Source organism: Carex rostrata, chromosome 23 (assembly GCF_964058835.1).
Source record: "Carex rostrata chromosome 23, lpCarRost1.2, whole genome shotgun sequence".
In the NCBI taxonomy this organism is placed as follows: Eukaryota; Viridiplantae; Streptophyta; class Magnoliopsida; order Poales; family Cyperaceae; genus Carex; species Carex rostrata.
In genome coordinates this window covers 8,354,372-8,381,604 of record NC_135940.1, presented here as the reverse complement: position 1 = coordinate 8,381,604, position 27,233 = coordinate 8,354,372, and the positions used below count along the sequence as shown (strand labels likewise).

General features: G+C 37.7%; 1 protein-coding gene and 1 pseudogene across 2 annotated transcripts; one reads left to right on the top strand and one right to left on the bottom strand.

The window, feature by feature from the left end:
• Window positions 1-418: 418 nt before the first annotated feature.
• LOC144574689 (uncharacterized) lies at window positions 419-12,206 on the bottom strand. Of its 2 annotated transcripts, none has more exons than XM_078324713.1 (12): window positions 12,037-12,206; window positions 10,757-10,932; window positions 10,333-10,444; window positions 10,018-10,106; window positions 9,859-9,927; window positions 9,645-9,777; window positions 8,992-9,150; window positions 8,475-8,832; window positions 8,124-8,236; window positions 7,800-7,944; window positions 2,328-2,819; window positions 419-1,765 (listed from the first exon to the last, which is right to left on the bottom strand). In XM_078324713.1, the coding sequence occupies exons 2-12, from the start codon at window positions 10,902-10,904 to the stop codon at window positions 536-538; spliced, it is 3,048 nt and encodes a 1,015-aa protein (XP_078180839.1). In that variant the 5' UTR covers window positions 10,905-10,932; window positions 12,037-12,206; the 3' UTR covers window positions 419-535. The 2 variants fall into 2 exon arrangements, with proteins under 2 accessions (XP_078180839.1, XP_078180840.1); XM_078324714.1 differs by having other exon boundaries at window positions 7,800-7,941; window positions 12,037-12,203.
• Window positions 12,207-14,982: 2,776 nt separating this feature from the next.
• The window catches only part of LOC144574655 (polyubiquitin-like), a 40,312-nt pseudogene continuing 28,061 nt past the window's right edge, over window positions 14,983-27,233 (top strand).

The window sequence follows — 27,233 nt, the reverse complement described above, 5'->3', positions numbered from 1 at the left end:
TCCGCTCTGTTTTCACCTCTATTGACATACCATGTACTTTTTTTTTTTTTTGGGGTATATGAGCTATTGTTAAGAAACCTGGAAATGCTTCGACCTTGGTACTCACATCTCATAAATTATTATATAAACAAACTGCCCCATACAGCAGTTCTAATGATACGTACAGGTTACCTTATTCTGAGATCAATCCAGCTACGGCACCCACTGCTCTCGCTAGTAGACAGTAGTCTGTCCTTGGCAACTCACTAATTTTCTAAAATGAAAAAGAGGGAATTTGGAAACTACAAGCCAAGTGTGGTCAGAAGCTATAATGTACTGATTACTGAAATCAGATATGGATTATTAATTTAGACGCTCAGCCAATTCAGGCACCCGAAAATGAAACAACAAATTCAATTAAAAAAAGGAAACTAAAAAAAGCAACTCAGTCAATTAGAATTTCTTTATTAATTATTAGGTTTAGCATAACACCTTACGTGAAAGCTGAGATTATAAAAGCATTTATACTAACCCCTTTTTGTGTAAACATCACCATTTAATCTAAAGACTGCAAAGAGCTCATGTTACCATTGGGACCCGCCCCCTGGTAGTATGTTGAATACCCATTACTACTAATCCCACCACTCGCCAAGTTATCAGAATATTCTCCCACACGGTTCCCCCCATACATAGAATAACCATTCACATCTCCAACATTGACACCTGGCATGACGGCAAAATTATTCGCACGCAAGTATGCATATTGGCTTCGCAACATCTCTATCTGGCTATCAGAATAGGCCGAGACGTTGAGTCGAGGAGTACCAAAAGACCCATAAACCCTAGGGAAACTTTCATAGTAAGCCTCTGGTGAGCGAGCCCAGCTAGGGCTGACATCAGCAGCCATGCTTGCTCTGTCAGGTAATGAGTATTGGCGACTAAAGAAGCTATGGTTGTTTCCATTGCTCTGATCCTCGTCAAGCAAGTCGTTGATTATGTCAAGGTGGGGAAATTCGTCAGACACCAGTCCGGACTGCTGGTTCGAGCTCAAACTGGACGGCTCCATGTCTGGTACAGCCTCTTCAGTGTTGCCGTTAAGTGACTCATTCAACTCAGGTCTCTCCACACTGCTGCTGCTGACAGACAACTCCTGGCAAGAGGATTCATGCGGTGCATCTCCATTTAGGGTTTCTATAGTGACAGTACCAAACCTCAATCCATGCTCAGGGGGTACTACCACAACTGGAGATTGAGACGGCTTGACAGGGTGGTTGGAGCCTGTTATTGCATTCCGGTAGGACTGAGGAGCATGGGTTGAAATAGGAGCTGATGGTGCAATTGAAAAAGCAGGTTGTGTGGCTGGTTTCTGTCGTAACGTCACTTTGGCAGTAACAGGACTGGTAGCATTACCAGTATTGTTGGCACTGGTATTACCACCTTTTTCTTTTGTTACTTGTTTCTGTTTCTGTTTATGATTATCAGTTTTCGAGCTGGAAGAAGAATCAACAGCTCCATTGGCTTGAGATCTGTTAGTTAGTACAGGATTAGTTGTTACATGATCTTTCGAGGTAGATTTTATGGGTTCAGAAGGTTTGACAGCAGGGCTGCTTATGTTTTCAAGAATTTGCTTGGAGTCCTCTTGGGAGGGTAAATTTGGGGAAGGATGAGAGGAGGGTTTATTTGGGTTCTTCATGGGGCTTGAAGAAGAGGAGGCAGAGGCTGAGGTTGATTCATTACCAGTTTCGGTTTTACAAGCACTGAACTTCTTTAGCAGAGAATCCTCAACCTAACATAAAGAACCAATTAAAAAAGTTGGGACAAAAACCTCATAAATAAATAAATTAAACAATGAAGCAATTCATTGACAAATTAATAGAAATGTCATGAGCACATAATTCTGCACCCTACCAGTCAACAAACAGAAATATACCCTATTTTCAATTAGTTTTTATTTTATTTATTTATTCTGTCAGAATAGTGCTTGTTAGGAATAAGGTCTACAAATTAAAGGTTCTTGCCGACCTCTTATCCTAATCTCTAACACATGATATTAAAGAAAACACACTAAAGAGTACTTTGGTTGTGCATGCTCAATGGGTCCAGATTACCTGATATAACAGAAAAAACACTCAAGGATATACCCCCTATGTATCACTACAAACAACAAATCAGCTTTCAAAAGATGCTGATATTATGCTTGGAAACAACAATCTGAATGACTCCGAATGAGCCTGAGACTCAAAAATAATATACAGGCCATGCACCCCTTGGCCCACCTTGCTTTCTATGAATCCAGATGACAAATTGTACACAGCCCATTTAATTTAACAAAAGAAACCAGCATTTACCTCAACCAGCCTTTGTTGTAAAAGCTTGATCCTATCCTTGAGTGAAACAACAAGATTCTCGGATTCTGACCTGGGCCCCCTATAGTTTCCAGAGTAGTACCGCCCAGAGTGTGTCGGCACATCAGGGGGCGGGCTACTTGGACCAGCACTGGCGGCACTACTCATACTGTTAAACTGATTAATTCCCTCCTTATTCCTCCTACTCCCACTTTTAGACAACCTCCTCCTACTGTTACTACCCCCCTCAGGAGTGAACTCTTGGATTTTGATGTCTACAGAAGGAGGCGTTGCTGCTTCTGGCTTATTGGCTTCGTTTGAGTCAGGTTGGTGTGCATCGGCTTTCGGGTCGTCATTGTTCGATAAGTCAGATGCGTCCTCTGGTTTGTTGTTAATAGAGTCAGATTCATTGGAATTGTCAACTAACTTTCCATCAAGTGTGAAGTCTTTCACCTTTCCCTTATTCTCTTTCCTGCCATTGCGCTTCTGCTTTGTCTGAAAAAGATTAAATTGGCATGATAGAGCTTTAGTAATAATAGTAATATATAGAAAATAAGGTATATTTGTTTGAGCCGAGAACTTTTGTAAGATTGTTAAATTGTTAGTGGAGAGGACATTTATTTATCCTTAACAAAATTAAACAAAAAAAAATGATGAAAGTGTGGAAATGAATTGTTGTTCAATTTCTTAGAAAGTTGAGCCTATATATATGTTACAAATTACATCCGTAATCCTACAATTCTCTATAATTTCTTTCTTACTAATATAACCCTATAATTCTAATAATGCAATAAACATACATAAATCTCAACACTCCCTCTCAAGATGAACAAAAAATATCTCTCAAGTCCATCTTGTCACATAGTCTAACTAGATCCATTGGTGAGGAAGTCAGCTACTTAATCTCCAGTAGCTACATGACTTGCTCCAATAAACCACTTTTCAGTTTTTTCTTTATGAAGAACCTATCGATCTCTACATGTTTGGTTCTGTCATGCTGTACATGATTATTGGCAATGCTGATCGTTAACTTGCTATCGCACCACAACTTCATTTGAGCTCCGTGATTCACCTTGAGCTCTTCCAATAACCTCTTCAGCCACAACATCTCAGCAACTCCCAATGCCATAGTCCTGTACTCAACTTCTGCCGTCGATCTCGAAACAACCGGCTGCTTCTTGATATTCCAGGAGACCAAGTAGCCCCCTACGAACATACAGCCAGATGTGGATCTCCTGTCATCTTAGCAATTGGCCCAGTCAGAGTCACAATAACCCTCAATGTTCATGTGCCCATTCTGCCTGAAAATCAAGCCTTCTCAGGTGCACTCTTCAGATACCTCATAATGTGATACACTACGTCGATATGGCCCTTCCTAGAGTCATGCATGTAGCGACTCACCACGCTCACTGCAAATGAGATATCGGGATGAGTATGTGTCAAATAAATCAATCTACCTATTAGTCTCTGGTATCTCTCACGATCAACCTGTTCTCCTACCTCTGCACTTATCTTGGCTTTCACATCAATTGGAGAAACTGTAGGCTTGCACCCCAACATGTCTGTCTCTGTAAACAAGTATAGGACATACTTCCTTTGGGATAGAACAATCCCCTCTGCTCCGCGAACCACCTCAATTCCAAGGAAGTACCAAAACTGTCCCAAATCTTTCACCTCGAATTCCTTTCCCAATTTTGCCTTCAACTGTGCAATTTCCCCCTCATCATCACCGGTAATGATCATATCATCGACATGCACAGCCAGCATAATAATGTGACCACAATGTTGTCGAGAAAACACCGTGTTGTCAGCATTGATTTGCTGATAGCCCATGCCTACCATAGCCTTTCTGAACCTATCAAACCAGGCCCGAGGGAATTGCTTCAACCCATAGAGCGGCTTCTTGAGCCTGCACACCTTACCCACTGTCTGATTTGTGCCAAACCTTCGTGAAACCTCCATGCACACCTCCTCCAACAAATCACCATAAAGAAATGCATTCTTCACATCGAGTTGGTGTAACTGTCATCCCTCATTCACTGCCATGGAAACCAGTGTCCTCACTGTACTCATCTTCGCCACGGGTGCAAAAGTCTCATCATAGTCAATGCCATAGGTCTAACTATACCACTTCGCTATCAACTGAGCCTTGTAGCACTCAACCAGACCCTCTGGATTTTGCTTTACTATAAAGACCCACTTGCATCCAATAGCCTTCTTGCTGAGTGGTAGTGACACAAGTTTTCAGATTTTGTTCTTGCAGAGGGCACTGAACTCTTCTAACATGGTTACTTTCCACTTCGGATCTCCTTTAGCAACCTGCCAACACTTAGGGATAAAGACAGTGTCTAATGATACAATGAATGCTCTATATACCGGTGATATGTACGAGTAAGGTTCGAACTCGCATAATATAACATCCATACTCACAAACAATATCCTCTCTATCAGACTCCAGCACACATAACCTTTTTGAGTACCAGAGTAACCCATAAAGATGCATTTCACCACTCTGGAATCCAACTTAATCCAACTTTTCTACTGTTGGTCTGTTATCTTTTCACAAAGCACACACAGCTATATACCTTTGGAGAAATAATACCCCCATTATCTTCTTTCAACATCACACACGGAGTTTGCCAGTCCAACACTCTAGATGGCATTTATTAATCAATTGTGCGGCTGTCATGACTACTTGTCCCCACAAATGTTTCGGAACATTCATGGAGATCATCATGCACCGGGCTACCTCCAACAAGTGTCTATTCTTCCTCTCTGCCACTCCATGAACTGACAAATACTCCTTGAATGTCTTATTTGTATATTCGGACCCATTATCGGATCTCAGTGCCTTCACCACAGCACCAAACTGAGTCTGAGCCGCCTTATGGAAATCCTTGAAGCAAGCAAGTACATCATTCTTGTTCTTCATCAAGTACAACCATGTGACACAAGAATAACAATCGATGAAAGTCACAAAAAATCTATACTCATTTATCGAGTTGTTGAGTAAGGCCCTCATACATCAGAGTGTACCAGATCAAAGGCATGAGAGCTTATACGTTCTGAGCTTACATACGAACTCCTTGTATGCTTCCTAAACTCACATCCATCACACAAGTTTTTGTTTGTCAACTTTCTCATACTTTGATGGATAGAAACGTTCCAGTAGGCTGAAGGAAGAATGCCCCATTCGTCGATGAATCAGAAGTAACTTATCCTCCACACTCACCCCAGATCTCCCTGTCCCCACTCTATCGACCACAGATGCCAGTGTTATATCCATCCCTTTTCTATCAATATACCACAACCCATCACGCCATGTGTCAGTCCCTAGTATCCGACCTGTCCCCTTCTCCTAAAAAACCATCCTCGAAATATCAAAGGTCACAATGCATTTATGCTTATAAATAATAGCACTAATAGACACTAGGTTTACCGGAAGGAAGGAGCATGCAACACATTAGTCAGAGTCACTGAATCAATACATCTCACAGTACCCTTACCAACCACGGGCTGGGCCGTACCATCGGCTGTCTGAAAGCTATCTGGGATTGCTAGGTGAGTATAGGTGGAAAACTCCCCAGCAGCACCAGTCACATGACGAGTTGCACCAGAGTCGACTACCCAATATGGTGATCTAGTGGTGGGTATGGAGGCAAGAGCAAGTGTATCACAAACACCTGTAGCTGATTGAGCAAAACACTCAAAGTTATCCCTGGGTGAAGATGAGGTAGATGCAACTCTACCACACTCTTCTCATTACCTGCTGTTTTCTGCTTTCTCTTCAGTATCTCCTCACTCTTGCCCTCTGCTACCATCAAATTTGCCCGGTAGTCTCCTCTTCCACCTCTCATACCACCCCGGCCATAACCACAGCCTCTAGACTGCCCCCTCTCACATGCATCTTGTTTCTTAGGTGACTTAAGACAAGTATGTTTCAGGTAACCTATCTCACCGCATCTGTAACACCGTTGAGGCTCACCTCTGAACCCTGTGTTACCTGTGTGACCTGAGTTGGAGACCACTAGTGCTGACTTCACCCCTGAAAGTCCTGCTGCCCTAGCCTGTAGCCTAATCCGGCTCTCCTCCTCAGTCAAGTATGTAACTGGCCCTTCGAGTCTCATGTCGATATGTGATAGCTCAACCTTCTGCACCTTCGACTTATTCTCAACAGAAGCTTGGTACACGGCTAACGCTCGTCGCACCATGACAGCCATCTCATCAGAGGTCAGTTTCGCGCAAGCCTTCGCAAACGCATTTCCAGTCTCCTCCTCTGACATTGATTTGACTCAGATCTACTCCTCACGTATCAATCCAAGTCCAAATCTCTCATTTCTCTCGTAAAGACCCGGTCTTGCACCCTCAAGACGGATCTAGATCAACTCCCCCTCTCTTCTTCGTGACCCGATCTTCATCTATCGCATCAAGATTTGAGCTCAAAACCCAATCGAGAACCCGATCTAAACGCTCTTCTCAAGTATCGTGGGGTTTAGGCCCCCCACGCCGGCCAAATTACTCAACAAGAACCCAACCTACCTTAGTTCGGCCTAGAAGAAGGAGAGAGTGGCTGGTTCGGCCTAGAGGATGGCTGGTTCGGCCTAAAAAAAAACAGATCTGTGAGAGAGGAAAAAAAACGAATCTGCTGGCTGAATAACGGAGCTGCTGCTCGGCTGAGGCGGAACTAGGTCATCAACGGCGGAGCAGTGGCATTGGCGGGGCGGAGCTCAGCGGGGCAGAGCTCGGCCAGTGCTCAGCGGGGCCGGGCGACCCTACGGGAGACGGGCAGAGCTCCTTCTGCCTTGGATCTGTTTTGGCGGAGGTACTGTAGCACTACAGTAACTCGCGAAATAGAAAGAAAACAGCCAGGAAACCATAGCTCTTGATACCAAGTGAAAATGAATTGTTGTTCTATTCCATAGAAAGTTGGACCTATATAGGCGTTACAAATTACATCCGTAACCCTACAATTCTCCATAATTTTTTTCTTACCAATATAACCCTATAGTTCTAATAATGCAATAAACATACATAAATCTCAACAGAAAGAATTCGGGTTTGTGAATAGTCAATGCAACAGATGTGACATGGTATCTTCAAATCTAATGAATGTAGACATAAATTAGATTGTCAAAATACTCTAATAAGCGCATTTATCTTTGGCCTAACATCGTACAGAACGATCAAATTGTTACATAATGAGGTAATATTAAGAATTTGTATTGCCAGTCCTAAAATTTATACATTTTTATGTATAATATTCAAGAACTTAGCATCATAAATTTATCCTTTCAAATTGGTGATATTAGGAAATCAGACAACAATGCCACAAAAAATAAAGAAACAGAAGAAAATGGAATCCAGAAAAAGGGCTAGTGGCATTACCAGTACAGTACCAGTATGTTTATTTGAATTAAGATCTATAGTAGTTATAAGCCTTTCTATGAGGATCCATTATATAGTAGAGGTACAGACCTGCTTTCTCTTTGAAGAACGCTTCTCCTTGGTGCTGCCATGTTTGTTCCTCAGATCAGAGGAACTACCAAACAATTCCTCTTCCCGAATAAGCTCCTCTTGTCTCTTCAATGCCACAGCCTCCTGGTATGCTATCTCTATCCTACTGTTGTTAATATGAATTTAGTGTCAGCAAACCCTCACAAAAAAAATGTTTATTTAAATAAATGAGTCAACACGGCAAGGAAAAAAAATGAATTACCAGTCATGCAATAATAGGTATTGGATATATTACAGCACTTCTTGCCATGTGAAATATAATTAAGTCAAGTCAAGAAAGCATACCTAAAAATATGACCTAGTACAAAAATCTCCATCATCCTCCTGCCCAATTCTGTTAAACGCCTTTCATCAGACTCAATCGAATCTTTATGTGCATCTTCACCACAAGCACCATCCTAGTAAATTTTGGCTGATAAGGATCACATTTTTATGATCAAGTACTTTTGAATAATGTAAATACATGAGACAAAATCTAAGGTACTATCAACACTTCGAAAGGAAATACAAAAAAAAAAATTGAATCAGAACCCAAATTCTCAAATGATTCACAGTTCATTCCCCAGTTCTCGATTACATACCTATTAAAAAGTACACCAATGACAAGCAATGATGTCAAAAGTATTTTCAACATACCTTCTTGCCAGCTTGTGCATTTTTCTCTTCTTTCTGACGAAGAGCAGGCTCTGATGAGGCCCTCTCAATCAGATTTATAATATCATCAGATAACACAAACATATCCTCGTCAATCCGAACTAACGGTTCGGGCATGTCATCCAGACCAGGCAACCTCAATGCTAACCTCACATCATCTCCCCTGCTCTGCCATTCAAGCACCTTGAGACCAGTGTAGAGAGCATCCATCACTAGAGTAGAGGTCACCTCCTTCTCTATGAAGAAGTGCTTGACTAAAAGTTTTAGTATAGAGTCGGTTCGATCTCTTGTGATGCGCCGCCTTGAGATTCGGTCTATTCCCGACCAAAAGGCACGAAAACTGCAATTGACACATGTAGCAAATGTCAATAACCCTTTCCATGTAAATGTGCACACAACAGCAAACAAGACATTTCCAGTACTCATGTGGGTATGGAAATTTCTTCTGAAATAAAAAATTGTTGTGCCTTAGAAAAACAAAGGAAAATGAAGGACACACCTAGACCACTTATTTTTATCAAGGACCAAATTACTGAGCTTGTTTTTCCTTTCTTCGACAAAGTGGCGGCAGACTTGCTCGACATTTGATAAATATACCCGTACTAGCTCCCTTCGGTATTGCAAATCAAGACACCGAAATGGGCTATTCGTTTTCTCTCTGCAATGAAAATCCATTAAATGAAATACACTTAATGTAAAACATATTTACATATTGCTCTTTCCCTTGGCTATTTAAATCCCAATTTCACCATCATTTTCAATCTATTTACACAACTTAAAGGTCATATACAGAGCTTAGTAGTTGGATTAGTTCAATGTGCACTGCAAAACAACTATAATCCTGTAAATTAAAATAAAGTCACATGCCATTCCTAAAGTAGCAAATATCCAACATAACCTCCTTGCTCAATCATTCTACAAAGCTACTAACTTTTCTCAACATTTTGTAGACATAAGAACGGACATAGGGACCATTTTCTGAAAAATAAATTGTAACCTAGGTACAAAGGTGCATAGAAAAAACTTTCGTGTTTGTGGGGCTATGTACTGATAGCATTTTTTTTAATTTTTTTTTCCAGGGTATACATGAAATTTGTAGGTTTGCAAAGTCTGGAGATCATAATGAAATGATGTAAAAGTTGAGTTCTTTACCTGATAACTTGTACTTGAGCTTTTATTATGAGATTCTCATCATCATCAATAAAACCATCCTTAACTTTCGACAATTCCATGAACTTCTTCCAACCCCAATCATGTTCTTTCTTCCAGAAACGATGCAAAGTGTCTATACCAAAAAAAAAATTTCTAAGCATTTAGGTCAAGCATAAACAATAAAAGGAAAATTAAAAAAGAGGCCACAACTGACCTGAGTATTTAGATTTCTTCGGATCCTTGTTAACAACTGCAATTGAAAACTGCGCAAGATGGCTCCATCCTGAAAATGTTGATAACACAGAAAAGGTCACACTACTAGTTAGAAAATAAAAAAAAATTAAAATGAAGTTGCATACGCATTATAACCTACCAGGTAGAAGCTTGTCATGATTCGCTACGCAAAGAAAGAGCGACAAGTGATTGCACACATCACAGCCCTGTGGGTATATTAAAATGTACCTAAAAACCAATTAACAAACTTTTCAAATTCCAAGAAAGCACCATTCTACAAAATTATTTTAGCACCTCAAAATTTAGGCAATCTACCAGTTCAGCACCTGAAAACCACATACAATTATTAAGTAGCAACCAGTGCGGTACCAAATCCTATTAAGCTCCATAAGGTCAAAATGATAACAAAACTGAAAAAAAAAATGTGTAAAACGTATATATAGGATCCTTGTACCATTTAAAACCACCAACATCAAACATATCACCACGTAGTTCCCTCTTTTTTATTGTCTGAAATTTTTCAATTTTCCAAGTATGCCTCCCGTACAGTTCAGATGGCTTCGGTCCTGACAGATACAAACAAAAATTAAAGATACCAGTAACATTTCTAAGGAACTCTCTTATTTAGGGGGAAAAAAAGCTTCAAACATGGTTTATACTCAGCTGGTTGAATAAACAAATTTATTGAAAAGTTACATGCAAATTAATTTGCAAAAGTAAGGCAGATTATTTCTTCTTTTCTCATACTTGATCTCGCTCTTCATTGATCCTTTGATTTTTGTTATTATTTTTTTTTTCAGTTTCACATGTTAATTTGCAAAAGTGGTCAAACAAAAGATGAATAAAGAAGAGGTTTAAAATCAGTACAAATAACACACCATTATCATCATCATCAGAATCATAGTAAGGTGGTGAGGTGGAAGGGGTCCCATTCTCAACCTGCTCAATGGACCGCCACTCAGAATTTGCATCCAAGGATCCGCACCGGCTTGTGGCCTCAAAATCATCACTTGCACTCGCAGACATTGCTCGACTGACACTCTAATTTTAATTTCTTCAATGAAAAAGAATAGGAGGTTCAGACATCAATATAGGTGTTAATTAATTGCTCGAAGCATTTACAAAACAACAAAAATATGGTCTTTCTCCTCTATAAGAGCAACTTTGTCAGCTTGGGAGGAACAAGGAAACGTAGTTCAAGTGCCTTCAATGCAAAAGAAGTTTTTGTACCAATTTCGAGTTGAGATACTTATGCATAAGCACAAATTCCAATTTATGGTTGAACATCTATTCTCCAAGTGGCACTTGCGAAGGTACTCATCAACTAAGGATAATTTTTTAGAGCATTATCACTTCACCATACACAAAGGACAAATATGCCAATTTACTCAAAATTAATAAGACAGACATCTAAACACCATCCCATAATACCACAAAGCTTTGACACACTAAAAAGTAGCTGTACTTCTTCGATTAACCCCTACCCCCCCACCCCTCCCCTGATATGGAAAATTTCTCTCATCTGAATTTTGCGTCTTGAAAATTCCCATAAAGAATATAAAGTTGCGGCGACCTTAATAAAGCTCTAGATTATTACACTCCTATATTAAGTTAAGACTGGAAAAGACTGCAAATTGTAATTTATCCTAAAATGGAATCTGAATAAAATTATTCTAACTAATTGTAATTTTGGGAAACCATGTATTTATAGACAACAAGAAGATATGGATACCATAATACGACCTCCACAAGAGTAAGGTATCCAGAGAATCTAATTTTCGGAAACACAGCTCTCAGCAGATACTAAAACCCTAAAGCAACATAGAGAGAACGAAATACAAACTAAAACTGGGAACTAGGAACTTATAACCAAATTCCACAAATCTCCCCTATTAGCGCTGCTAATAACTAATTTAAAATCAGATATTACACGCAACAGAAGCTGCTTGCCAGGACAAAAAAACAAAGATACCCTCACCAGGGTTTCTGTACAAACAACAATTTTCCAAGATCATGTACACACAACCGCACGACTTGGAAGCATCCCAGAAATAACACGGACGAGTACACCGAACTAGAAAGAAAGAAAGAATAAACTTATTCTCTGCAGACCGTAGTGTAGAGGGGGCGAGAGGGGGGAGAAAGAGGGATACTGTACCTTCGATCAAATTTTTACAGCGGGAGAGACTGTGCCTTCTTCGATCAGGTTTTAAGAGAGCGTGAGAGAGGAGCCGACAGGAGGAAGAGTCTGTACTCTGTAGGGATCGGGTCTAAAGAGAGGAGAGAGAAACAGAGACGATGTAGGTATGGCCGCTATGAAAAGGAGATTGCAAAGGAGTTATCGAAACCAGGGTTTATTTCCCAATCAATCCCTAAAGTAACAGAATATTTATTTTAGATATGGACCGAACGATCAGAATCCGCACGAATATTAAAGGAAACCGGTGCATTTCACCTTGAGCAGGATTGGCCTGAATTCTTATCGGACGGTTTCTATTTAAACAGAATTATTTTGTTACCTCAGAGGTTATGGACTATGTATTTCCTGTATTGTATTCTTGCCATGGCCTTACTGGGACCCGAACTCGAATTTCTGCTCCAATTGTCTCGTTCTTTCGTACCTTTTTTTGTAGCAGGTGAAGAAAAGATATTTGTTCCTTTGAATATATAACTCGTTTTACGGAATTTCTCGACTAAATGTCACAGAGAATATTTCACCCACTCACCCGTGCACCAAGGGACGCTAGTTGCCAAAAAAGATTGTCGATTGATCTTGATCTCCATTAGTTTGGGAAGCGTATCTATGCGGAGTCAATTCCTGCAGAGCTGTGGTGAGTTTTTAATCTGGTCCGTTTGTTTCGGATCGGACGGATCAGATCAGATCTTGTTAATTTTGATATTATTTTGTTTTTCAATTCGGACAAGATCTGATTTGATCCGTTTGATTCAAAACGAATAAATTAGATTAAAAGCTCCGCACAGTTCCGCAGAAATTGGCTCTGCAGAATGCAGATGATACGCTTCCCATTAGTTTGAGGACTGTGGTTACTGTTAAAGTAATTGATGTTTTCTTAACTGTCTGATCCTAATCTAACGGTACAGGTGAGCTCCGCAAGGATCATCATATTCGGCAACCGTAGAGGTTTCCTTAACTAAGGAAGGCGTCGGAAAAGGGATGTAGATCCGGTCCGATTGCAGACTCACAACTTACCCTAAATGGAAACTGGTTGCCTGAAATGGATGCTCTGGTTCTGCGAATTGATGACGTCACAGGGAATAGACGGCCTCGATGAAAATGTTCTCCTCTCAGATTGTACGGATTTAATTCATGTAGTGGATCTAGCAGTTCATTTAGACTTTTAATTTAAACTTGACAGTATACTAGTTGTCACTACTTCCATTCGTCTAATATTTTTTTATAATAAAAAACTATTTAACGATTACTGAAGAGAGGTTTAAAAGGATAAATATATTAACAGTCATGTTTTGGCTTCATGCAAGACATGAGTTATATATACATTTTTTTTTTCTATTTTAATTTTATTATTTGTGTGCTGCATAAAATTAATACAGCATTGTCAATATCTTTAATTGTGCTACGTGTTCCGAAAATAATTAAAGTAACAGCACAAGATTTCTTTTTCTTTTTCTTTTTCTTTTTCTAACAAAGGGTTAAGTTTAATTTTTTTTCAGGTACGACTGATATTGCTTGGAGCATAGCATTATAAATAAATTTTATTGTGTTTGAGCAATCAACCACTGATACTCCATTAAAAACATGGCATTTCACTAGAAAACATGAACATGAAGGTTGTTTTTCTCCCTATCTAAAAAGAAATAAATTAAATTAAAAATATAAAATTTGACCTCTAGGTAAAATTTTATATGAAAATCATATTAAACGTACAATTCAGATTAAGTGTCTGAAATTTAAAAAACAAAAATGAGTTTATAAAGAAACTAATATGCACTTTGCAAAGTACCATAACCTCACTCATCCCTCTCTATATAAAAATAGAATTAGTTTAATTTGTTATTTTTACTTTCGACCGTTATTTGAGAGACTGGAAATTTAAAATTTTAAAAAAAAGAAGAAGCAGTAGACGTCGTGATATTTGCTTGCATTTGGAATTTTCGGTAGCATAGGAAAAAAGACCATCAAATTTCCAAGTTAGTTTCTGTATTTAAATTATTTGGTGATTATACTGAGGACACAACACATTCAAAATGGCATTACTTAACAATTTCTGTAATAATATTCTTCTGCCACCAACTCAATTGATTGAATTTGCAAAATAAACTAATTTTCAAATCGAAGGTCTTGTACTAGTTGTAATTTTAGATGGACATCTTGATAGGCAAGCAAGCTAGCTAGCTTGGCTTCCAAACTTCTTTTGCTCTTGATCATCTGTGGTGCATGACAAATATTATATTAGAGTGTTAGAGCATCTCCAACAGTGATTGCTTATGGATTGTTTATGCTGATGTGTCAATTGTTTTTGTAATTGCTGGGTTGTATGGCTATTGCTTATTTAGCAATTGTTGGAAAGAATTACTTAATAAGAAATCATTTTATAAAAATGAGTTGGCCAAATGTTTAATTCTTATTGGTCAAATATTTAATTCTCAATTGTTTGATTGATTACACCAATGTAAGAGTGGATTGCTTAATTTTTAAAATTTTCATAATTGCTAATTTAACAATTAATTTTAATTGCTGGATTGGAGATGCTCTTATAAATTAATGAATCTCCTTTGTTGAGGTGCGCGTGTTGGGAATTTAACCACGTAGACATGTTTCATTCAATGGTGGCTTAATTCAACATTTAGACTCAGGAGAGCGGAATGGGTAAAACACTAAAACCACAGAAAATCCAAACCATCAGCCGCCACTAAGTTCACTAACTGTGATTCTGTGAAAATATAATGGTCGATCAAGGACTTCTATAAGTACTGAAATATATCATCTAAAATCCTCAATTTGTATTCTTTTCTTATTCAAGCGATCTGTAAGTTTGCATTTAGAACACTTAATTATCATATAAATTTGTGTATTTCTCCTTTTCCCCCTTTTTTTTGCCCTAAAAAAATATTTAATTTTTGCGATTAGCCAGTGTTATAAATATATACGTTCAAATCTAGTTTTATTATAATAAATATAAATATATATGTTCTTTTCTTTTCTTTTCTTTTCTTTTCTAACGATGTGTTCCTTAATTTCCATAGGAGAAGATGCAGATCTTTGTTATGAAAACCCCAACAGGAATAGCGATCGCACTTGAAGTAGAGAGCAGCGACACTATTGACAGTGTGAAGACCAAGATTCAGGACCAGGAAGGCATCCCACCTAACGAGCAGCGTCTCATATTTGCCGGGAAGGAACTCGAGGATGGAAACACCTTGATTGATTACAACATACAGAAGGAGTCGACGTTGCGTCTGGTGCAATGGCTGACTATGGACTACTACTTCTACGACAAGAAACTCATGTATCTTGCAAAAAAACAGAATGTAATCAAAATGATATGCCGCAAATGTTACGGCCGCCCGGCGCCAAATGCCACCAATTGTCGAAGGAAGAAATGCGGCGGCAATATCGATCTGAGAAAAAAACACACTGTTCATTATCGGTCTCTAAGTAAAAAGAAAAATCTACAATGGTCAAAGGATGAGATAACTTTTTTGAAAGAAAGGATGCAATAATTGAAAGGGCAAGAATTTAATAATTAGAAACCGAAAGAATATTCATGCTTATTGTAGATTTTAGCAATAAATAATGAAAGGTAATATAAATCTCTGTTTTTTCTCTTTTCCCCCTGTTTTCCCCTAAAGATATTAAATTTTGCGATTAGCCTGTCTAATATTGGGCTCGATCGATTCTTTGCTTTTTTGTTCAAATTTCGTTTTGATTATCCAAGTCAGATCAGGAACCTGACATAATACTTCTCTATCGATTAACAAATATATATTCAAACTAGTTGTCTTATTCCAAAATAAAATAATTTACCGTAATTAACAATATCATGATTTGAACTGCACACAGAAAAAGATGCAGATCTTTGTGAAAACTCTAACAGAAAAAACGATCACGCTTGAAGTCGAAAGCAACTCACCATTGGAAAAAATAGAATCAGGATCGGTTATATACAGATATCAGTATCGGTTCACAACCGATCCTGATGAGGGTGACACAGATACCAAACAAATCTGTATCGGTTGTTACAACCGATACTAATAGTTACTATCTGCATCGGTTGTAATTAACAACCAACACAGATCTATATTGTAAATTAGATTTTTTAAAATTCAGGAAAAAACTATCAGGATCGGTTGTACTGTACAACCGATACAGATGTATATTTCAAATTAGATTTTTTAAATTCAGAAAATAACTATCAGTATCGGTTCTTACGTAAGAACCGATACTGATTTGTGTTTAAATTCAGAAAATCACTATCAGGATCGGTTCTTACGTAAGAACCGATCCTAATACTCTATTGAATTTTTAAAAAATATTTTTTTATTAAATGGCCAGCTTCCATATTTATTTAGTTGGCCGAAATTTCAAATTATCACAAATCCTAAATTATCAATAAAACACATCCTAAATTAATTTTCAATAAAACACATCCTAAATTAATTATCAATAAAACACATCCTAAATTAATTATATATCATACACATCCTAACTTATTACAAAAAATTCATGTTCCTAACTTCCTCTCGTCTTAATTTCTTTCAGCAAGACTTTGGCCCACATTTGGCGAAAGTCGGCCAAGCGTTGTACCGTATATTTAGCGGGAATATCCTGCATTTTTAGAATTTGTGAAGAGCATATATATACAATTAAATTGTGTATTTTATTATATTTGAAGCAACAATTCTTATTTTTGAAAAATTTATAAATGCATATATACCTTCAATTGCGGAAAAACATCGAGACAGTGTTTTATTATGTCTTGCATGAGCAACATGGTATAATATGCACATTCCCAGCCGGCTGGTTGTTGTGGGCACTATATAACAAGTTTCAAAAAAATAAAATGTTTGTATTACGAGCATACAAATGGCTTATATGTATATTCATTATAATTATATCGCAATAGGAACTATTACCTTGCAATCGTTACGAACCGTTAAAGAAGCACCCATTTCCTTTATGAAGACGCTGTTGAAATATGAAAATATTGAACAATCAGTACTTACGAGACATTTTTGAAATGATAATATAATAATAAAATCATTAGTATTCTAAACAAAACGTAAAATTTAGGAAAGGCACTTACTCCTCGATAGCAGCACTGATCATCAGCATTCTTTTACACTTCTTATCGGAATCGTACACGTACAATGAACGTTCTGTTGGCATAAGTACAATATCCAATGATTTCTGCATGTTAGGTTTGTAGCATGTCATATTATTCAATTTATATGAATTGAAAGAAATATAATAAAATTAGAATATATATATGTAACACTAACATCTGATGGTATGGTATGAAGATTAATCTCTTGTCCCGATTTTCTCGGAGTGCTTTCCCTATGTATTGAAGAACACGTCCTCGGTCATCATTCAACAGGGTGGCATTCGTTTGACTGGGGTCCATGAAACCAACCTGCTCATCGGGATATTTCTCCTTGAGGTATTTGTGCCAATACCTACAAAATAAAGACACAGAGGTGATCTCAATTTTGTGAAATTTGAATTACAAGTACTAAAATTCTGCAATTATTACAAATATTAACTCACAGCATCCAGATCTGAACAACTGGTACAGTGAGCCACTCCCGTGGAGTAAGCAAGGCCGCATAATCATCTGCATAGATGCGTATGGAGTCATCTGAACATAAAAGATCAGCTGGGGAATCGATTTCGATTGGGCTGCCGTCTAGCTCCAAAAACCGATCACGAATATGCTTGAATGTCTGTCCCAGCTTGTCAAAATTGATACCATCAAATGCCTTGCAGTGACTCGTTGCTTTCGGACCTCCAGGAATAATCATTTCTTTGCCTGGTTCCTGCAAAATTTCATAATAAATTGAAGTAAAATCCAAAATCATCTATAACTCTATCACATAGATACTAATTCGGAAGTATAAGAACTTGTAATAATAATATACCTCATTTGAACCTATCACTATCATGGACATCGGCCATGCAGTGAAACTGCCGAGGGCATCCTTTAGGGTTTCCTGCTCGCCATTTGGTACAGGTAATGGGTGCTCTATGAAATCCACATCGGAAATACCATCCACCATTACTCTTGCATGATCGAGTGCCATCGGCCTGCTGTGAATTGTTCCATCGGGTGCAACTGGAACATGAATTGTCCCCACGGCTACTGTAACAGTGTTCCCATTGACAACTGCCTAGAGTTTGCAGCTTAGTTCTGCCTCCTGTTCAGATATATGTATTTACTCGAATAAACTAAAACGTATGAACAGTACAACATGTAATGGAAAATAAATGGTGAAATTTGAATATTATTGAATTTGAATTTGCATTACCTCATTATACCCGGAAAGATCTGCAATTGGTTTGACTGACTGGCTGCTGCTCTGAAGGATTGTTGGGGTAAACGTCTGAACTTGTTGGCCCATTGACTGCTGAACCAAAAGTGCAAGTTGAGACTTCATTTCTTCCCTCATTTTTGCTTCTAGTCTCACCTCTATTTCTCTTACTTTGTCCTCCATTTCTTCCCTCAGTTCTTCCCTCATTTTTGCTTCGAAACTCGAGGGAGCGCGTCTCCTCCTTATTGAGCTTTTCTCGTATGTTTTTCTGATAAGAACCAAACCTCCCACTCCTCTCACCCTCCCAGGATGTTCCGGATTTGGCAGAGATTTTCCGAGAACATCGTCGTATCATTCGATGGCCAACAAGCCTTGTTTCAGAGCCGCCTCTTGTTCTTCCTGGAATGACAACATGTTATAAACTAATAAATTAAAGTAGAGGTTTCAATGAATGACAATATCTAAAATTCTTACAATTTTCTCGTTGACCGGTACGTATGTTTCTGGATAAAAGCGTTCCTTGGTCTCCTTATCGAGCTTTTGTCTTCCTAGTCTCCAGGTGACGTGCCTATGCTCAATCAACATATCAAGGACCTCTTCTGGTTTCAATGCACTTGTTGAGCCTTGGGAAGACGGATCACTAGACGCTTTCTCGTCTGCAATCGTCTGCATAGCATCTGTAAGCCTACTCCGAAAACCCTCGCCCATGTAACCTCTAGATCCTAAGAAATGCGGATACTCGTTTTTAGCCTGATTCTCCTTTCCAATCTTGCTAGCAGTCTACAATTAATATGTCAAGACAATCATTGTAGGCCTTAATTATAAGAGAATTTGAATTCTTACTTAGAGATAAGGTAGGTGATCCGCAGAAATAAACATACCTCAAACTCCTCCGTCTCTCGATACTTGACAAATACCTCCCAGTCTTTTTCTTCCATATTTTGCTTGGCAAAATCGGGCGTCTCACCCGCGCTCCACAATTTAGTCATGTCGGTTCGCCACCTCCGGTGACAAGTAGCCATCTTCTGATAATAATAGTTCCTCACTTTTTCGTTATCTTTTATACCCCATCTCAGCTGCCAAACAAATAGAAATCAAAATTTAGAGTTAGTTAATATCAAATAAAAGCTTGTGAACTTAGTACTACGTTATTTACCTTCAGTGTTTCCCATATTTTCAGCTTGTTCTCTTCTGGAACATCTTTCCACAATTGAAAACTTATAGGAATATACCTTCTCACCAATATACCGAATTCCGTTGGAAAAGACGTTGTATCCTTAGTAACAAACGGCCTGTGAAACTTGTCAATATCCAGCTGTTTCCCTTTCTCGTTAAACTTCTCCATAATTGCATTAGGCCCTCTTCTTCGTTTCTTAGCCGAGGCTGTCTCACTATTGCTTTCCATATCTGAATTTGCAAGTCCAAATAAATCCAAGTCCAAATAAATTCAAAGTCCAAATAAATCCAAACTAACTTCAAACCAATTCAAATTAAATCAACAAATAAATCCAAACCAATTATTTTGGTTTGGTAACTAAACCAATTATTAACCCAAATTCTAATGTACCAACAACAATTTCCAAATGTCTAACAATTATTTTGGTTCTTAAGCTAGGTACCAACAATTATTCTAATGTACCAACAACAATTTCCAAATGTCTAACAATTATTTTGGTTCTTAAGCTAAGTACCAACAATTATTCTAATGTACCAACAATTACTAATGTACCAATAATTCTAATGTACCAACAACATTTATTTTGGTTCTTAAGCTAGGTACCAACAACAACCGAAATTCTAATGTACCAACAACAAGAATTAGCAACAAGAATTTTCTAAATTCAATTGGTACCCGAATTAAATTGGTACCCGAATTATTTCTCAAATTGGTACCTCTTAAATTGGTACCCTAATCTATCAAATTTGTAACAAATTTCTAACAAGTATATTCTTAAAATAATTGGTACCCGAATTTAACAAATTATTTCTAACAAATTTCTAACAAATTTCTCTCAAATGTCTAACAAATCTCTAAAACAATTTCTAAATTCGGTTTGGTACCCGAATTGTAAACAATTAATAAATTCGGTTTGGTTGATTTGAAACCGAATTGATTTGATTTCTAAATTCCTGACATATCCCTTTAACAATCCCATGTATCTCTCAAACGGATACATGTACCGCAAGAAAACAGGTCCACACATCTTAATTTCTCTAATTAGGTGAACGATTAAATGAACCATGATGTCAAAAAAAGACGGCGGAAAATACATTTCAAGATGACAAAGAGTGACAACAACCTCCTTCTGCAGAGCATCTAGCGTATCAGGATCATTTACTTTGCAACAGATGGCGTTAAAGAAAAAGCAAAGCTTCGTAATGGTCTGCCTAACACACTTTGGCAATACGCCCCGAATTGCAACAGGAAGAAGCTGTGTCATTAAAACATGACAGTCGTGAGACTTCATTCCTGTCAATTTTAAATCATCCAGTGAAACTAGGTTTTTAAAATTCGAAGAATATCCAGATGGAACTTTGACACCATGAAGGCATTCCAGTAAGCTTTTTTTCTCTGCTTTCGATAGCGTATGCATTGCGGGTTTTAGATATGTACAAGTTTTTCCTTTTTCTCTTTCCTTCTCTGCTGGTTGTAGATCTGGCCTTATGTTCAAGAATTGCATGTCTTTTCGAGCATTGATACCGTCCATAGTTTTACCCGGAATATTCAATAATGTTTCAACTATGCTATCACACACGTTTTTAACCACATGCATCACATCGAGACAGTGTCGAATCTCTAAGTGCTCCCAGTATGGTAAATCCCAGAATATTGACCTCTTCTTCCAACATATTTTCGGAGCCCCTTTCTTTCTCACCACCTTCTTTTTAAATTTACCCAATTGAACTTTCAAATCTTTCACTCGCGAATAAACTTGCTTACCGGTCAACGGGTAATTTGCTCTGGTATTCTTGGTCTTTCCATTGAATTCTTTTTTTCTCTTTCGGTGTGCGTGGTTGGAAGGAAGAAATCTACGATGACCCATGTACACATTTTTAGAGGAGTTGGGTAGCCACACATCGACTGTATCATCCAGGCAAACAGGGCACGCTTTCTCTCCTTTGACACTATAACCCGACAAATTTCCATAAGCCGGAAAATCATTAATGGTGCAGAAAAGCATGACCCGTAAAGTGAATTTCTCCTTGCTGTATGCATCATACATTTGCATTCCGGGTTGCCATAATTCTTTTAAATCCTCAATCAATGGCGCTAGATACACATCTATGTCGTTCCCGGGCTGTTTGGGTCCTGATATGAGCAAGGTCAACATAATGTATTTGCGCTTCATACATAACCAAGGTGGAAGATTATAAATGCACAATAGAACCGGCCAACTGCTATGCTTGCTGCTCATGCTACTGTGCGGATTTATTCCATCTGCACTCAGCCCAAGCTTTAGATTTCTAGGGCCACGTCCGAATTCAGAAAACTCTCTGTCAATATTCCTCCACTGAGGAGAATCAGCGGGGTGCCGTAATTTCCCGTCTTTCTTCCGGTTTTCGGCATGCCAACGCAGTAATTTCGCATCTTTAGCATTTGAGAACAAACGTTTGAATCTCGGTTTTACGGGGAGGTACCACAATGTTTTTGCAGGAGGTCCTTTATTCGGTTTACAATCATCACTTTTATCACTGGCAATCTGCTTTGGTTTGTAACGTGATGCACCACATTTTGGACACTCGTGAAGGTCTTCATACTCATTTCGATATAATATACAATCATTTGGGCACGCGTGTATTCTTTGAACTTCCAAATCAACTGGGCACAATATTTTCTTTGCTTCGTAAACATTGGGTGGTATCTCGTTTCCTTCCGGAAGCATTTCTTTTAAAGTTTGTAATAGCTCAGTAAAACTTCTATCACTCCAACCGTTAGATGCTTTAAGGTTATACAATTTTAATACACCTTTCAATTTTGAAAATTTAGAACAACCATGATACAATTTCTTATTAGAATCTTCGTACAAATTCTCAAACAAACAATACTGCTTATCATTATCAAAATCCTCTTCTATATCACGTAACATTTGATCAAAATTATCACATTTATCTACAACTATATCATCATTTTCTTCGGTATGATACTCCTGTTGCTCAGTACGAGTACCTACGTCGGTTTCCAATCCCCGTAAGTCATTCCCCTCATCTCCAATGGTATGGTATTGCTGATGCTCAGTACTAGTATCTATGTCGGTTGGAAAACTCTCACCATGCCATATCCAACACTGATATCCTTGCTTGAATCCACGACGGATTAAATGGCTCCTCAGTTGGTTCGGGTTGGATAATTTTTGACCATTGTTACAATCACGACAAGGACACGACATCATTGTACTCCCCTTATTCGCCATATCTTCCATAGCAACTCTGATAAATTCCTCGACACCTGTCGTATATTCATCCGATAGACGTGATGTTTCGTACATCCAACTGCGGTCCATCTGCAATTATAGTAGAACACAATTAATTTAGAACAATCTTGGGGTACTAAATTATATTCACAATAGGGCTTACATGGGGCCTGGTTACCATCCTATCCCACTCTTTGAATACTTCATCTCAGTAGTGACCACGTGTTAGTCGTGTTTTAGTATTTAAGAAAATTTCGACAGCATTTCCCCTCAATTCCCCGAGTATTCGGGGAACTAATAAGGAGAAATGCTGCAGAAATTTTCTTAAATACTAAAACACGACTAACACGTGGTCACATCCTAATTGAGACGAAGTATTCAAAGAGCAGTCCCAAAACGAGGACTATTCAAAATTAATCCCTAATGGATTAATTTTGAACGGGTATCATGACCTAAAGGCATTAATCATTCGGTTGTGGCTCATAAGACAATACTCTAGCTACATACGTAATACAAATCTATTTAGTCTAGCTATCGAAATACACATTCATGCACAAAACTAATTAAACATGAGTTTTATATTTTACTTACAACTTTTTTAGATGCCGTACCGAGTGAGATGAAAATCGCTGCACCAAATCTCTCAATAATAGCCAAACTACAAAATTAAACCATCGAAACCTAATTAAGGGATGTATATATATATAACATGGACTTGGCTACGGTGCTATGGGTTACATAGATGCCTCCCGTGCTACGGCTCAATATTCGAGTTTTCAAAACCCTAACGGTCGATCCGAACCATTCATCTTATTCTCCATATTAATATGTGTCTGGAGACCAAATTTTACATTTTTTGGAAATTTTTTACTATTTTTTTAGATTTATTGAAAATCACTGATTTTCTGACAAATCTGGACCATAGAAAACAACGATATTCAATAATTCTAAAAAAATAGTAAGCAATTTCCAAAAAATGTAAAATTTGGTCTCCAAACACATTTTAATATGGAGAATAAGATGAATGGTTCGGATCGACCGTTAGGGTTTTGAAAACTCAAATATTGAGCCGTAGCATGGGAGGCCTCTATGCAACCCATAGCATATTAGCCAAATCCTATATAACATATATATGATGCATGCTAGGGTATATATGGGTATATATCAAAAGCTCATATATACCATGCATGTGCAAATATAGTTATATCAAAAGTTCATATATAGCATGAATTTCCTCATCTTCACAATAAAGAAAAGCTTAAAATATAAAAATGTATTAAAACCTAAAAGATAGATTAGGGTTTATAAAATGAGCCGAATTAGAGCTTAAATGGTGCTAGATCTAACATCAAACTTGAGAAAAGAAATGATCAATCAATTAATGAACCTGAGAAAAGAAGAGTGAGATAGCTGATCAATGCCCACTAAAATAGCTGCTGCGCCAACCAACCGGAGGAAGAAAGAAAACTGATTCTGTGAAGAATCAGACTTTGGGAAAAGCTAAATATGCACTATCAGTATCGGTTCTATCACTAAAACCGATACTAATAGCAATTGAAACCACAGCACCTGATAGTATCATGATCGGTTCTTAGCTTAGAACCGATCCTGATAGTTCAGGTGCTGTGGTTTCAATTGCTATTAGTATCGGTTTTAGTGATAGAACCGATACTGATAGGTATTAGTATCGATTGGTTCTTACAGCCGATCCAGATAAGCCGATCTTGATTTCAGTTTTTCCACTAGTGACTACATGGTTGACAATGTAAAGGTCAAGATTCAGGACAAGGAAGGGATCCCGTCGGACTAGCATCATCTCATATTTGCCTGGAAGCAACTTGAGGATGGAAGGACCCTGATCGATTACAATATGCATAAGGAGTCGACACTGCATCTGGTGTTGCGGTTGAGAGGTGGCTATATCTTTTTTTTTTTTTAAACCTGGCAGCAGCTGTCATGTGTATATTCAACAAGAATTTGTTTACAACATGCGGCGGCTATATCTATGACAGGGAACTCGTGTACCTTGTAATTAAGCATAATGTAGTCAGAATGATATGCCGCAAGTATTACGCTGCTTCGCACCAAATGCAGCAACAATAGCAATCTGAGAAGAAAGCATGTTAATTGTTAATGACTTCAAAGTAATAAAAAAAAAATACAATGGTTGAAGAATGAGATAACTGGAAGGAGAAAAAATTATAGTTAAAACCGAAAGAATATACACAAGCTTATTGTAGATTTTAGCAACAATGAACATGTTGCTTAATTTTCAGATGTTATTTTGGTGGTCTCTTGATTAAATTTGGATAAATGAATTTCTGTTGTCAATTCGTTAATTACTCATGGTTGCAAATCAAATGCATTTGACTTTGATATACTTGAACCACATATTATATACTCAGCATTTTAAGATTTTTGACAATCAGAACAATCGATTTCAAAATTTATCAGGTTGAATTTAGAGCTTTAATCAAAATATTCAATTGAAACAATAAATGATCAAGGAAAAGAAAACAACGGTAGAGAATTTTTTTTTTCTCTTTCATTCATAGTCTCTGAGTTCAGCCCTCGTAGAGTTATAATACATACAACTTAATTTACCAAGAGAAATAAAATGTACTTGCTTACGGAAACGGATCGCTTGGTTACTAGCTAGATCATCTTTCGTTGATATCTGGAAATATTCATATCGTCTCTAATTCAAATTTGGAGTTTCCAGACAGTTCGAATCGTATTGACACTTGAGAGACTCCGTACATTATTTATTTCCAATCGCGAAGGGAAGATACTGTGGACAACTTGGAGAAACCTACAAAACCCAACCATTACATATTTCGCTTTAATTTCCCTATCGAGAATTGTTTTTCTTGCACTTGCACTTGCACTTGCACTTGCACTTTCAATTCCAAATCCAAATTATCGTTTTTAGTTTGACATTTTCATTTACTTCTCCGAGACCAGAGCAAAAGGGATATATAGAAGCGCGCTGACTTTAGCATCACCGGATATCAAAGGGATGATAGATATGAGTGCAGAATCGATCCGTGGATACTTCATTTATGAATTTCTATTGGCTGTGGAATTAGGTGGCCACGTGATAAGGTATGTGGAATTGGGTGGCCACATAAGCATTTGTCTCTCCGGATATATAAACTTGTTTAGTCCCACAAGAGTTATACAAACCGGAACAAAGAGTATATATGATACACCTTGAACTTTCGACTTGAGCGAAAAATTCAGAGAGGAGAGAGATTGGAATACTGGTTCTGGATATAAGCGGATATCCACTCCGTATTCTCAGATCTAAATTTATCCGTATCCAAATTACTTTCCAATATCATAAAATTAAATTTATCCGTATCCGAATTACTTTCCAATATCATAAAATTATCCGAATCATATCCGGCAAGTATCCGCTCCGGTTTTATTCGGATTCGGAGCGGATATCCGTCGGATAATCCGGCTCCGTTTTCACCCCTAAATCGCACCCTTTATTACTTTTTTATTTTATTTTATTTTATGAAGTCTTCCAATCGATCGCACCCTAATAGAAGAAAAAAAGTTATTTTCTATGATACACCTTAAATAGTGAAATAAAATATTAGTTCGATCATGTTTGATTGACTAATTATTTATAATATTTATCATAATTAGGTGTAGTTTAGATGTCGCATTTTATTTTGTAATTCATCTGAAGAATAATAATATTATTCTTTTCAAGCTATGAAGTATAATTTTATTAGAAACAAACTTTCATTAATACTATTTAAATTTTCATTTACTCCCTGATAATCATTATCACCGGACAGTTGATGCCTTGATGAGTATTTTGCAGAAGTAGCACAGCATAATACGGGAATTGTTTTAGGTCTGCTACATTTCTCTCCTCTGTAGGGAATGGAGGATCTCAAAGAGATGGATTTAAATCAGCTGAAATTCGAATGCATGAACAGTACTTTTGAAATTTCTAGAATTTCTAATTCAGCCGTCCAACTTTTTTCTGTGCACGCATTTCGAAACAGTTCAACAGTTGGATTCAGAATTCCAAGAATTTCAGAATTACTGTTCATACATCTGGGATTTCAGCTGATCTGAATTCCAAAGAGGTTGCTTGTTAAAGCTTTACCGAATTATACACACACAGTGGGATATAAATCAGCTGTTATTCCAAAGGGATAACAGACCCTGTTAATATTCTGATTTTAACCGTTGACTTTTGTTGAGATATATTCAGACACAAAAAAAAAAATTTCTTGAATTTGGAAAAAAAAATGACTATTTTCAAGGGTTTTTTTCTTTTCTTTTTCTATTGGAACAAGACAGGGGAGGGCATAGTTTTTTTACTTCTGATGAAATATCTCATTGGGCAGCTGGATGGTAGAATATCATATTATCGGATTGAATTGTTTAGGTACTTGTTCATAAATGC

What these genes read in the sequence shown, in the direction of transcription:
- LOC144574689 (XM_078324713.1), bottom strand. Translation starts at nt 10,904, where the DNA reads ATGTCTGCGAGTGCAAGTGATGATTTTGAGGCCACAAGCCGGTGCGGA. An exon ending in GAAGAAATCTAAATACTCAG is followed by an intron (nt 9,778 to 9,858) that starts GTCAGTTGTGGC and finishes TTTTTGGTATAG; the next exon opens with ACACTTTGCATCGTTTCTGG. An exon ending in GCTCAAGTACAAGTTATCAG is followed by an intron (nt 9,151 to 9,644) that starts GTAAAGAACTCA and finishes TTTTCATTGCAG; the next exon opens with AGAGAAAACGAATAGCCCAT.